This window comes from Coturnix japonica, chromosome 2 (genome assembly GCF_001577835.2).
Source record: "Coturnix japonica isolate 7356 chromosome 2, Coturnix japonica 2.1, whole genome shotgun sequence".
NCBI classification, from domain to species: Eukaryota; Metazoa; Chordata; class Aves; order Galliformes; family Phasianidae; genus Coturnix; species Coturnix japonica.
In genome coordinates this window covers 81,592,213-81,604,864 of record NC_029517.1, presented here as the reverse complement: position 1 = coordinate 81,604,864, position 12,652 = coordinate 81,592,213, and the positions used below count along the sequence as shown (strand labels likewise).

General features: G+C 34.9%; 1 protein-coding gene across 1 annotated transcript in view; it reads left to right on the top strand.

Annotated features, from left to right (window-relative positions):
- ZNF236 (zinc finger protein 236) overlaps positions 1-12,652 on the top strand; it is a 61,903-nt gene that overhangs the window by 11,611 nt on the left and 37,640 nt on the right. Inside the window, exons 3-8 of the mRNA XM_032442591.1 lie at positions 17-181; positions 1,235-1,413; positions 3,475-3,599; positions 5,917-6,089; positions 8,195-8,341; positions 9,833-9,904. Of these exons, the coding sequence (XP_032298482.1) occupies positions 17-181; positions 1,235-1,413; positions 3,475-3,599; positions 5,917-6,089; positions 8,195-8,341; positions 9,833-9,904 (861 nt within the window). The remainder of the gene's footprint in view (positions 1-16; positions 182-1,234; positions 1,414-3,474; positions 3,600-5,916; positions 6,090-8,194; positions 8,342-9,832; positions 9,905-12,652) is intronic.

The window sequence follows — 12,652 nt, the reverse complement described above, 5'->3', positions numbered from 1 at the left end:
GGTTTTTAACAAACAGCCTCACCGATGTGACCAATGTTCGATGTCATTTAATGTTGAATTCAACTTGACACTTCATAAATGTACTCACAATGGCGAAGATCCTACGTGTCCTGTGTGCAACAAGAAATTCTCCAGAGTGGCCAGCCTGAAAGCTCATATAATGCTGCATGAGAAAGAAGAGGTAATGCAGTGTATCTCATCATTTAAGCTTTAAAAAGGTGAATGTGTGGTCACTGTATTTATTCTCCCAGCTATATATTTTAGATTGGAAGACTGACTGAATGGTGTCATTTACAAGAACCGCAGCATGTTCAGTGGGGAAGCTGTTTTAATAGTAGTAGCAGAAATAAACATATCAGATAGAAACAAGTGTTCCACTTTTGCAGTTTGGAGTGTTAATGTGTTTATAACACTAAACAGTTCAATTTATTGAGGGAACTTGATTTTTTTTATTGCTAGAAGCATAAGAATAAGAAAATTGAACAGCGAGATGCTGAAGAGTGATTTCTGTTACTTATTTCTACGGATTGTCTACTCGGATTTTCGTATTTGGTGCAGATGTCAGAAGACTAGATTGTGATGCCTCCCAAGTAAAAACAGAAAAGAAATTAATTAATCTGCAGCTTAAAAATCGAGCATAGAAAAATATCAATGCTTTTTAGTTGCTAATGAGTACGTGCTTGTAACACAACACAATTCTGTCCTAAAACAGAGATGAACATAGTAAATAATTTAGAGAAATGCAAGAGCGACTTCCCCAGTGATTGTGCATGTGGCCTTGTCCTTAGAGAACTGGAATTCGAACTATGGGGTATAGTTCAAGTTTATAGAACATGGTCCTGGTTGCCATTAAGCAGTTTTTCAAGATGAGCAGTATAAGAAGTTAAATTAACAATGGAGTATGTATGTAGATTTCTAGCATTGAGGTAAGTTATGGTGTATATCTTGAAAGATATGACCAAAGAAACAGAGAGTAGAGATAACATAACAGTACTGAACTGCTTGCTGCTGTTACTTACAAACTCATGCACAGATAAGTTCAGGTAGAGTTTTGTAGAAGTATTACCATAAGCACACAGTGGTTCATGATTTATATTACATGGCTGAAACTTTTCACCTGTGTATTTGTATTTGCTTCTAGCTGCCAAAGTCCTTAAAAATACACATGTACCTACTTGAGCAGAACTTGTATTTGTGAGTCTTTTAAAAAATCAGTCTCCTTTATCTGTTTCAGAATCTTATCTGTTCAGAGTGCGGAGATGAATTTACATTACAGAGTCAGCTGTCCATACACATGGAAGAACATCGTCAAGAATTGGCAGGCAGTAGGGTCCACAGCTGCAAGTCTTGTAAAAAGGAATTTGAAACTTCCTCACAGCTGAAGGAACATATGAAAACTCACTATAAAATAAGGTGACAGTAACATCTTCTCATTTTGTTAAAAAACTGTGACTTTGAAGGTGACAGCTAGGAAGACAGGAGTAGCATTGCCAGTCAGTAAAGTGCCATGACCCATGCTGGTTGTTTCCTTTCTTTGGTATGCTGTTCTGAAATGGCATTGGTTTGTAAATCCTTGCTAAACTAGGTGATTATTTGTGGAGGCTTCTTTTCTATTTGGGGGCCCATGCTAAGCCTACTTCTGTATGTATACAGGTTAAGTATACAGGTTTGTGCATATATGTATTTTTAAATTTAGAGCCTCCTTTTATGAGATCTGCTTTATTTATCAATTCAGATGTGGAAACGTTGCATTTGTGTTCAAGGAATTATTGACTACAACAGTTATTTACTGTCCTTTTACCAGCAGTTTCAAAGCAACTTGAATATGGGAGCCAGTTGCAGGAGCCACATAATTTGATTCTTTTCTTTCCAGAAAGTAGAATGTAGTTTCCCTTTCTTAGAGGTATCTGTTCTGTCTCTGAAATATTTGAATAGGAACTATTACAAAGTAATAATTTAAAATTATCAATACACCTGTAAATGCTGAAATATTTTAAAAGATGACTTGGACTTGAAGAATTATCCCTTCAGCTGTATCCAAGTTAGAGGTGTGTGTTGTATTTCCTTATTAAAATACTGCAGCTGTAGTTTGAACAGATGTAATTTCTCCTTGAAGTGTATGTCAGGCTGGTGTACATCTGTCATCCTGAGATGGAAGGAAGGATGGTTTCTAAAATCTATCCTTCTCATAAAGTCATGGCTTGGGTTAGAAGGGATCTCATGGATCATGAAGCTCCACCCCCCTGCTGCAGGCAGGGCTGCCAACCTCCACATTTAATACTAGACCAGGCTGCCCAGGGTCCCATCTAACCTTGCCTTGAACACCTCTAGTGGTGAAGGTGTACAGTCTCTGCTGCTCTTCAGGTCTCTGCAGATTTTACTCTGGATACTTCAGTAAATTGTAGTAGGTACAGTTAATGTGTATTAGTAACAATTTCACCCAAACTCGTTCAGCAAGTATATTTAAAAAAAAAAAAAAAAAAAAAGTAATTTTAAAAAGCAGGTAAAATTTCAAGTAACTAGAAAAAATGTATTGCCTCTGAAATTGACATTGTATTTTCTGAGTAGAAAAATGCATCATTAGAGGAGCGTAGATTTCCTCCTGCGCAGAATGTTACTTCCCTGCTGTTTTTCATGTTGCTTTACCAGCTTGTGCTTCAAGGTGCTTATATGTTTTTGTACATCTAACCCATATTAGCTAATTCTTATTTCTCTGCTTTTCAAGAAAACCCAGTAATTTTGGTTACCTTCAAGCAGAACTGCCAAGCTTAGTTACCATATAGATGTAAATTTTCACAGAAATTGAGGAATGCTGTAGATGTCCCATTGTTTTGCTTACTGCCTTCTTGTTTCCATTGAGTTGTTGTAATGGTCTTTAAGGTCACCTGAGGTTTTTGACTTTTTTCCCCCCTAGGTAAAATCAGTTGTTCTTTTTCTACGTTGCTGATCAGTTTGATTTGTACAGAGATCAATTACATATCTATGTATCTGTTACTGTGACTGAGATCATGATGGATACTTGGGATATTAAATCCTTAACCTGTTCTTGTTAAACTTAAGCAACTGTGTTTGTGCTGTGGTTCATAAGACACTGGTATGTAGTTAAGGGAATTAGTTTGCAGTGTTGGAAGTTCCCACAGAAAGCATAGCTGTGAAGTCATTCTAGCTGAATTTACAATGAAATTCTCTAGAGAACCTGTAAGATCTATCAATTTTATTGCTGAAATAACTGTAAAATTATTTGTGTTATCTAGGTAGGCCTAGGAAAGTACTCCATGTACTTTCTATCAGTCATTCATTATTATTAAAGATTTTATTTTCACTGATATGGCTGATACTATATATTGTCATCAATTTTCAAATTTGTTAAAAAAAATTATGCTGTAAAATGCTCCTTCAAATGAATACTTTAATGTGAAGGGTTTGCTTGTATTTATTTACTGTTATTTAATGTTGTTTGTTATCTAATGACAGGGTATCAAATACCAGATCTTATAACAGAAATATTGACAGAAGTGGGTTCACCTATTCCTGTCCTCACTGTGGAAAGACGTTCCAGAAACCAAGTCAGTTAACTCGACATGTTAGAATACACACAGGTAAGTCTGTAGAAATGATTAGTTTTACAAAGTTTCATTAACCTGCCAGATGCTGAATACTTTTCTCTCTGTTGGGATGCAGAGCACTATGGATCTGTTTGGCTTGTTATTATGAAATAATTAAGTACTTCATAGTTCTCATGTTTTTGTTTGTTTGTTTTTTTACAGAATACCAGTTTTGGTACTTAGTTTAGTGGGCCATAAAATTTGAGTTTCCAGATCAAGGCTAGTCTACTATTCTAATTAAGATTTTAAATTACAAACAGATTCTGAAAGTTACCATCACAAAACAGTGGAAACTTATGAGAGTGAATAATACTGTTACTGCCGTATGTTTTCTGAACTTAATGTAACTGCCGTGTTCAGGATGTCCAAAGTGAGCTTAGGAGGGGTTTTGATGATTGAAAAAAAGAAGGTGACATTTTACTTTTGTGGAATGAATAGTAGGGTTTTTTGCTAAATTACTGTAATAAATATATTTATTTATTTAACCCTTAAACAATACTAATAACTAAAAGTGTGCAGTAGAAAATAATGCAAGAGACTGGGAGGACATGTACATGGAGCTGTGGTATTAGTTCTAAGCAGCCACACGATATAGTATGAGTTTGGCTTTCACCCAGACCTTCACGGAAGGTTCTCCAGTGATGTAAAATTTGTTGTCCGTCTTGTGAATAAATCGCTGTTTGTCCAATTTTTTTTGCTATTAAAAGTAGTAAATTAGGTAAGTGCATAATGTTCTTTGCATTAGCCATGTGTTCCAGACAGTCATCTCACGAGTCACTGTACGTGGAAAAGACTGCTGACCAATAGAGGAATAGAAATTCCTATAGAATTCCATTGTGTTACACTTTATAGGAATCTTTTCAAGTTTTATAGCTGTTAGTCATGATACAGTGACACAGGAGGTCACTCTTGTACCTGCTTTAAAGGTTACATCAAAAGAATATTCACAAGTGTCATTGAAAAATAGTTTTACTGTTTTAGAGTCTGTGTAGATACGTTACTACACCTATTCTAACCAGAACTGAAGAGGCAAAACTACCATTGGCTGATGACACTTCTGTGAAGCTTTAAGTCAAGCTTCTGTGAAGCTTGAAGTGCATTTGTAGTTCTTTTGGAGAACGCAAACCAGAGACAGAAAATAGATCCACATCTGCGTGTGACTGTGGGTCATTCTAAGTTTCAAGCAGCTAGGAAATACTAGTTCAGTTGGAAGTATATTATTACTATATATTCACAGACAGTTCTGTCTGGTGTCCAGTTACTTGGGGTACTACAAAATATTTGTAAGAGTTTAGAGTACGTATTCTTTTAAGTTTGAGAAGAACATGCCTGTGGTGCTATTTCAGTGCGTATGCTGGTATCATAATTGCATTGTAGTGTAAAATATTCATTTACATAATTTATTTGTGTCTAATATTTATCACATGCTATTACATCCTTTAGTCAGATGTAGCATGTCTGTAGTGATTTTGCAATAGAAGTATGCAAAAGCAAAGTAAGACTTTTTTTTTCAGTGTCTTGGAGTTATCACTGTTAAACTGTTTCATTAAAATGGAAAAATAATGCTGAATTTACAGTTGAGTTTTCCAGGAGTCAGTTGGGATGCAAGCTTGCAAAGTACTGCATTTTGTGCTTAATGGCAGGTTATAACTGCTTTGTATTGTTAATGGGGTTCCGCTACATTCCATCATTTAAGATTTCTGGGGAGGTTTTTTTTTTTTTTTTTTTTTTTTTTTATCTTTTTTTTTTTTTTTTTATCTTCTATCAGTGTACATACTTAAAGTTATTTCCACAACATTGAAAACACTTAACAGCAGGGAATTGCAACAGATTCTCAAAAAAAAATCATTATCTAGGATTTTTTTTTCTCCTTTTCAGTACTAATATGAACTATTGAAAGAGAATGTTCAAGGCTATTCAGTATCTTGATTAATAACAACATTTGACTTCACTTTTGGGGGATACATGGTTGCAACGAATTGAATAGCTGTTAATACTCATTGAGGGTGGAGGCTATACATCTTTCCCAGTGATTCTGTAAGAATATTTAAGGCCAGGCTTCTTTCCTTTTTACATTTTTCTTCTTCCTGTGCCTTTGCATAGCAGCTTTCTGAACTAAGGGAAGCTGTTCTGAACAATCTTCTCAAAAATATCACCTAATATTGTGTTTCTGTTATAAATCTGTAGTTATGTACATGCCTGTATCTGTATGCAGTACTTCATTTTAGCTGATAGAATTTCAATATACGTACAGGAAGCTCCTATTGCATGTTGAAGTTCTCTTAAGCTTTTTTTTTTTTTTTTCCTTTAGGTGAAAGACCGTTTAAATGTAGTGAATGTGGAAAAGCCTTTAACCAGAAGGGGGCGTTGCAGACCCATATGATCAAGCACACTGGTGAAAAACCCCATGCTTGTGCCTTTTGTCCTGCTGCCTTTTCTCAGAAAGGCAATCTTCAATCACACATACAGAGAGTTCATTCAGAGGTAAATACACTTATTCATAAAGTGGTCAGTGCTAATATACTGCTTATTGGTGTTTAACCTTTCGTTTTCAGTATTTAAAATGTCCTGTTTGCTATTCCTGTGTGTACTGGTGCTTTCTGTAGCCAATGTAGATTTTCTGTTTTGGTATAGTTATTAGTTTGTTGGTTTTACCTGCAAATTAAGCTTTCTTAAAATAAGTTAATCTGCATAAACAGATACTTAGAATAAGTAGCAAAGCCTTCATTTACTGTTGCTTTTTCAGTAGATTCAAAAATGAAAACATGATTGTGGTCTTTTTTATTAGCTAAAAATGGCTTTTGTGGCAGTTTCAGGAGATTGAGGGCTAGAATCAGATCAAAGTGAGCCATAAACAGCGAAGTAGGAAATGCTGAGTAATTTCAAGCCCAACAGCAACCTGCTAACTCTAATGTAAAGCTCAGCTGATATTTGTCTTTGAAGAGTAATATTGTAATGTGGTCTTCTGAGCAGTGTTGACTGAGCATCCTTTTTCAGTAATCATTATCTTTCTGATTTCAGTGTTTCGTAGATGGCAGTACTCATAAAAAGAGACCTAGCTTTGATTTTGGAGGTATACATAGGTAGAGGCAGCTGTTTTTCTTTTTGCTGCATGTAGAATATCATCTTTAATTTCTTTCTACAAGCTCTATATGACTCCGTACATTCACATTTTCAAATTTTCATTGGTGATAGATAGTATTTATTGAACTATTTACTAAGGGTCTTTTAGTGTGATAGTTTCTTATTTTTAGGCTACAGTCCTTCATATAATGTCTTAGTATTTTGTATTAAGCTTATTTATTTTAAATCATATTTTTACACTTCACATGGGTCTTTGTGGCTAGGCTCCATTATTGAGAACTCTGTATTTGATAGCTGTTGCTGTGTGAAAGAACTGCACGAGTATTCATTTCATAATTTGCATGGATTTCTTTACTATTACAGAGTTGTTGGGGATCCAGTCAAGTATATTCTTCACTTTTGTCTCCGTTATGTCATAAATGCTGCATCTGCACCACATCCCATGTAGTGTTGCATGATGCTGAGCCTGCATTGTAGTTACTGCTTTGGATTGTTGGCTGTTTCTTTTTAAATTGGCTTTATTTTTCTTTCTCGCTGTCACTGTATTTCTTCAAGAAATGAAGCAGGTTGATTCCCACTTATCTGTATCACTGTTTGGTCTTAGCTGTATTTTAATAGTTGGGTATCTCTTCCTGAAGTTACCTGTTTAACAGTTACCTGTTAAAGCTTAGTATCAGAAAATCTGGAGTTCTGTATTGCATAACAAGCCACACACCGTATTTACATTTGAAGACTTTGTTGTCTTATAATATTGAAAATACTGTACTATATTTTACTGCTATGTGTCAGACTGAGGAGGAGTGAGAAGAGAGGATGGTTAGAAACTTCAGATTTAATTGCCTTAATGACCTCATGTGTCCCTTCAACACCATTCTCTGGAGATCCCAACCAAGTTGTTGCTGATCACATTCTTAGTTCCAGCTGTACGTTGCAACTTCTTTTCCATGTAGTCCTCATGGCCATTTGGGCATATGTATCTTATCTTCTTTTTACTACAACCTGGAAACAGGTTTTATTCTTGAAAATTTATCAGATGCTTTTATAAAAGTTTAAAAAAATAAATAAATTAAAAAAATAAACAGAAGATTAATTGCTTGTATTTTTCCCTTTTGTTTTCCCTAACCTTAGATTGTATTTTATATGTTGTTACATTTTCAAGTTCATCTTATTTGATAGAGTTGCATTTTGCTTTTGTTTCCAGGTGTGTAATAGTAGCAAATAGTAAGGAAAGAGCGGAAGTCTCATATGCCAGATGATATTTGTTTTCCTCTCTGGTGTTTGTAAACATTAAGAAGTAGTAATAGGTGGTGAGTAATGCAGGCAGATTACAGTTAGCTTAGTAGCAGGGAGATACCAAATTGATTCTATAACAGAATATCAGTAAATTGGAGAAATAAAATATTTTGTCTTTTATAATGGCAGTGTATGCTTGTTAGTTGGGTAAATAATGATTAAAAATATTAGATTCAGGGAAAATGTTCTTAAACTTTTTTCTTTTCCTAAAGGTGAAGAATGGCCCTACGTACAACTGTACAGAATGTAGCTGTGTCTTCAAAAGCTTGGGTAGTTTAAATACGCATATCAGCAAGATGCACATGGGTGGTCCACAGAATTCTGCAAGCTCTTCAACAGATGTATCTCATGTTACAGCGGTAAGCTTCACTTGATACATCACAAAAATCCCCTTAAGCATTTAAGTAGGTCTGTGTTTTAACCAGTAATTCTTCACACGGTTACAGTTCTTTTTTTTTTTTTTTTTCAGAGAAAGTGGATGTTTTTCTTTCCTTGTTGGAATATAAAAAAAAGCTAAAATCCAGAAAACACTTCTGCTGTCATTTGACTATTTTTTTTCTAAGTCAGTGGATTCACTTTTGTGCCTTTCTTCCACTCTGTTTCTTATTTCGAACTTCTGCGCTCTGAAGTTCAATTTGAAAATGCGATAGAGTTTAGAGAATAAGATTATAGATAAGTCTCAGCTTTATTGTGCAACTGTATCTTGTTGACAATACAATGTTTAGCAGTATTGTTTGGAGAACTATTTTAATTTATTTTTTTTTGCTTTAAATTTCATAAAGCCTTTTTTTTTTTTTTTTTTTTTGTATGGCAGAAGTTATTTGTTTCTTCAGGTTAATTAAAAAAAAGCCTGTCCTATTTACTTGCAAGTACATCTCATCTCTGCATCTTTTTGTAGATCTCTGCACTCACAATAAATTTAAAAGCAGAGTAGAAAAGGATTCCTTCATACTACCAAATGTTTCCTCTCCCTGGCCAGCTGTGATTTTCTTGCTTTGTTTAGCTTGATAGATTATTTTGCTTTTGAATTGCATATTGATATTACAGAAGTGTGTTACCATTATTTTTGTCTTGTGTATCCATATTTGCTTGCCTGAAGGCAATGAAAAGTCATGTATATATCTATATATATCCCTATACAAAAGCATAAGCAAAATAGAAGAAAAAGTATTCATCTTAAAAGAGATGCCAGTAAGCTTAACAAGTAGAACAAAATTGGCTGATGTATTGCATCTTGCAAGAGTGTTACACTCCTTGTATTTAGTTTAGTATCTGAAGTTATGGGGGTTTAGTGATGGATTTTTTTTTTATTGCTGTAGAAAGATGGTAGCAATTGTGTTCTCATATAAGAACAGCCTTCCTCATTCTGGTCACAACTTGCAGAGCTTTTCTAGCAACTGATCTCCATTGTATTTGTCCTGTTCTGAAAGCTGTGGTACATCTCTGCGATCCCTTGATGTGGTTGTGAGGATGGGCCATGATTGTCCTTAGAATATTGGTTCCAAAAATTAAAGTCACTTGAATTGATCACCAAATATCACCATATTGTTCTCATATTTGGGTACATCTTGTAAAATATGCTTACTGTAAGGCTTATATTGTCTTCTGCAGCATCAGTACTTGTAGCTCAGGTGAAACTGATACCAGTTTCTGTAATTTGGGCTCATTTAATGTACACTAACTATGAAGCAATACTGGTGATTCTATGTGCAATTGTATTTTTCCCATGTTTTTTTTCTGTCCCTAGCCCATACTGTGGGGAAAATAAATTGTGAAACTGATACTTCAGCTGTTTTTGTTGTTTTTTTTTCTTCTGGTGTTAAAAGTCTTACAATACTTTTTATTTGTAGGAGTCTGTCACCCAGCCTTTAATAACATCTCCTGCTAATCTTTTGCAACCTGTTGATAATAAGTGGAAGAATGTAAGTATGGAGTTTTTGTTGTATTTCTGTGTCAAGACTAAAAGCAGGCAGAACTTTTGCAGACTTTGTAAACTTCTTGGTGAATAAAAGATTTTCAATTGTCCTCTGTGATAGGTTCATCAGCTAATAGATGAATGCAGACTTACTGATCAATGCAGCTGGTTATTTAAGAATTGAACAGGTCTTATGTGGATTGTATTCTCACATATATTACACAGTTTAAAGCTCATAATTCTTATCAAAGTACTTTAGTTCTTCAGAATGGTGTCAAGTGCTGTTTTGTATCCCACTGATAGGTACTAGTTGGCAGCAATGAATCTTACTGCTCCCTCCTCCAAGAACTGCCTGATGTTTTTGCCTAGCAAGTAAGAGTGCTGGCTCCAATTTCAGTCTTAGCCTTAGGTTCTTCAAGCCTGAATCTTTGCAAGGGTATCACTTAGTAGCTGCTAGGCCACCACGTGGTTTTTATGCAATTTTGCAGAATCAGTTTCGAGTTATGTGTACTAGTTCTAGTAAACCAGGGAGAAAAGCCTGACTCTTGTTCAGCGGAGAAGAACCTTGAATTCCCTTTCCCTTACTAGGGCAGCTTCTATTTTTTGTAAAAGTAATGATAGATTGTAACATTTATAGGAATTTTGAGGAAAAGGAGCATATGACACCAGCTAAAACTATTAACCTTTAAACTAAGGTGAATCAACAGCAATTTTGCTCTGTTTTCAAATGTTCTCCTTTAATGTCCCTCAATGTAAAATCTGTTCTTTCCATGCTGTCAGATACACAGCTTGCTTGTTTTACGTACAGATCCTGTTGATTTGTTGACCTAGAATGTATGCTGTGATTCTTCCATGGTATGATGTATCCATACATGGCTTTAAAAATATATATAAGTGCTTTTCTGGTATGTAGCATCTCTTTTTTTTTTGCTTTGTAAGTAGAGCTAGTTTTCTTTTTGCGCCCTTAATGAGTTTCCTTCTTGTACTGAAAAGCAAAAATGCTTTGCACTTTCAAATGGAATGGTACATCATATTTAATACTATGTGCCATAAGTGATGAAAACTTTCTGATAATTTTTAATAGGATTTGTAGGGGGTCACCACTGTGTTTCTGATCAGGTCTCTCAGGATTTAACAGTTTTCACTAAACAAGTTAGTATTTTATCAGAAACCTGGAAGAAAATATGAAATCATCATTGATCAGTATGATATAAAAGTTGAGGTAGTGTATAAAGAGGAGAAATCAATGATACAGAATGATGTGGGTTACTTGGTGAGTTAGGGTACGAACAAGCAATATGTGTTATGAGTACAAGAGTAAAATCACACTCTGTAGAAGGCCATATTCAAAGGACATAAAATCCCATTAAAATAGGGATCAAGTAGGTCATAAATAATATGTCAGCTAAAATTGAAGTTTTCCTTGCCTGAAAAGACTGTGGAAAGTCTTTGCTTAAGGCAAAGTGAAAAATTTATCTGCAGTCTCTATTCCATTCTGACAATTCTTTTATCATGTCTGCTTATAGTGTCTGCTTTATGTGAACTGTATTCAAAGATACAAGAGACCAATCAGAATTGCCAAAGTTTTGCATGATGTGCTTTTTATCAGTAAGATTAAAGGAGTTTTATCTACTTGCCCATTAGGATGAAATATTTAATAATCACTTAATTTTCTGTTTTGCGGAATAGGGAAAAATCTATAACCTTTTTATTAAAAGAGGAAGAAAAAGAATTTGAGGACCTAAGCTAGACAAATTAAGACTGAATGTATGGAATTTAGTCTGGATGATGTACTGTTGGGGTAACTTCCCGAAGTTTGAAAGCAATGGAAAAAGCTGCCACCGTGAAGGATTTGATTATGGAAATTACAATAGTTTTTCTTAGAGTTCATCTCCTTAGGGAACTAGTTGATTTGGAGCAGTGTGCTCTGTCTTACACAGCAGGTCGGACAGCCGAAGTGTGATCACAAGGTTCATTATTCTAAATGAAGAAAGGTGAAATTGCAAAGTAATAATATGACACTTTGTACATCTTGGTACTCAGCCATTCAAGTATTCTGAGGAAGACCGAGAAGTAGACCACTGAAACTCTTCATAACAAAGAAGCTAACTTAATAGGATTGATAACAAACTTTGTGTGCATATTGTTTTTCAGAAAGGATTACCTTAATGAGACTGAAGTGCTGTATAATTGTGGACAAACTGGCTAAAGATATGTAATGCTGTAATTTTCAAGACGATGTCAAGCAGTTCCTTATTTTAACACTTTTATTTCTCTTGTTAGAACCCTGGCAGATTTTATAGATCTTTTAGTCTCTTCTTCCCACTGTGTTAAAGAGCTTCTCCCTCCTCTTTGGGGAGAAAAGTGTTTTCTATGAGGAGTTGTTACATGCTTTGGTTCAGTGTTGTTTCAGTGAAAATGTCACACGATGTATTTTATTTTTGTAAAATAGATACTGAAATGTTGATTGGGCTTTTGCTAAATTGGAATATGAAAAGACTTCATCTTATCATTCCTCTCACTACTGAGATGAAAAAGACTAATGGTAAAAACAATAGAATAGCAAGTGCAGTTCTCTTGTGTGCATGCAAGAGTAATGAGATAGGGGTGTGCTTTATATTCTCTTGTGCAAAAACATTAATAATACTTAATGGCATACTCAAGACATTACAGGTACAAAGTGGAAGTGATTATTTTGCAGGTGGGGAAGTGAATGTTAGAGGTGGATATCTGGTGTGTTATAGAGAAACGGAAT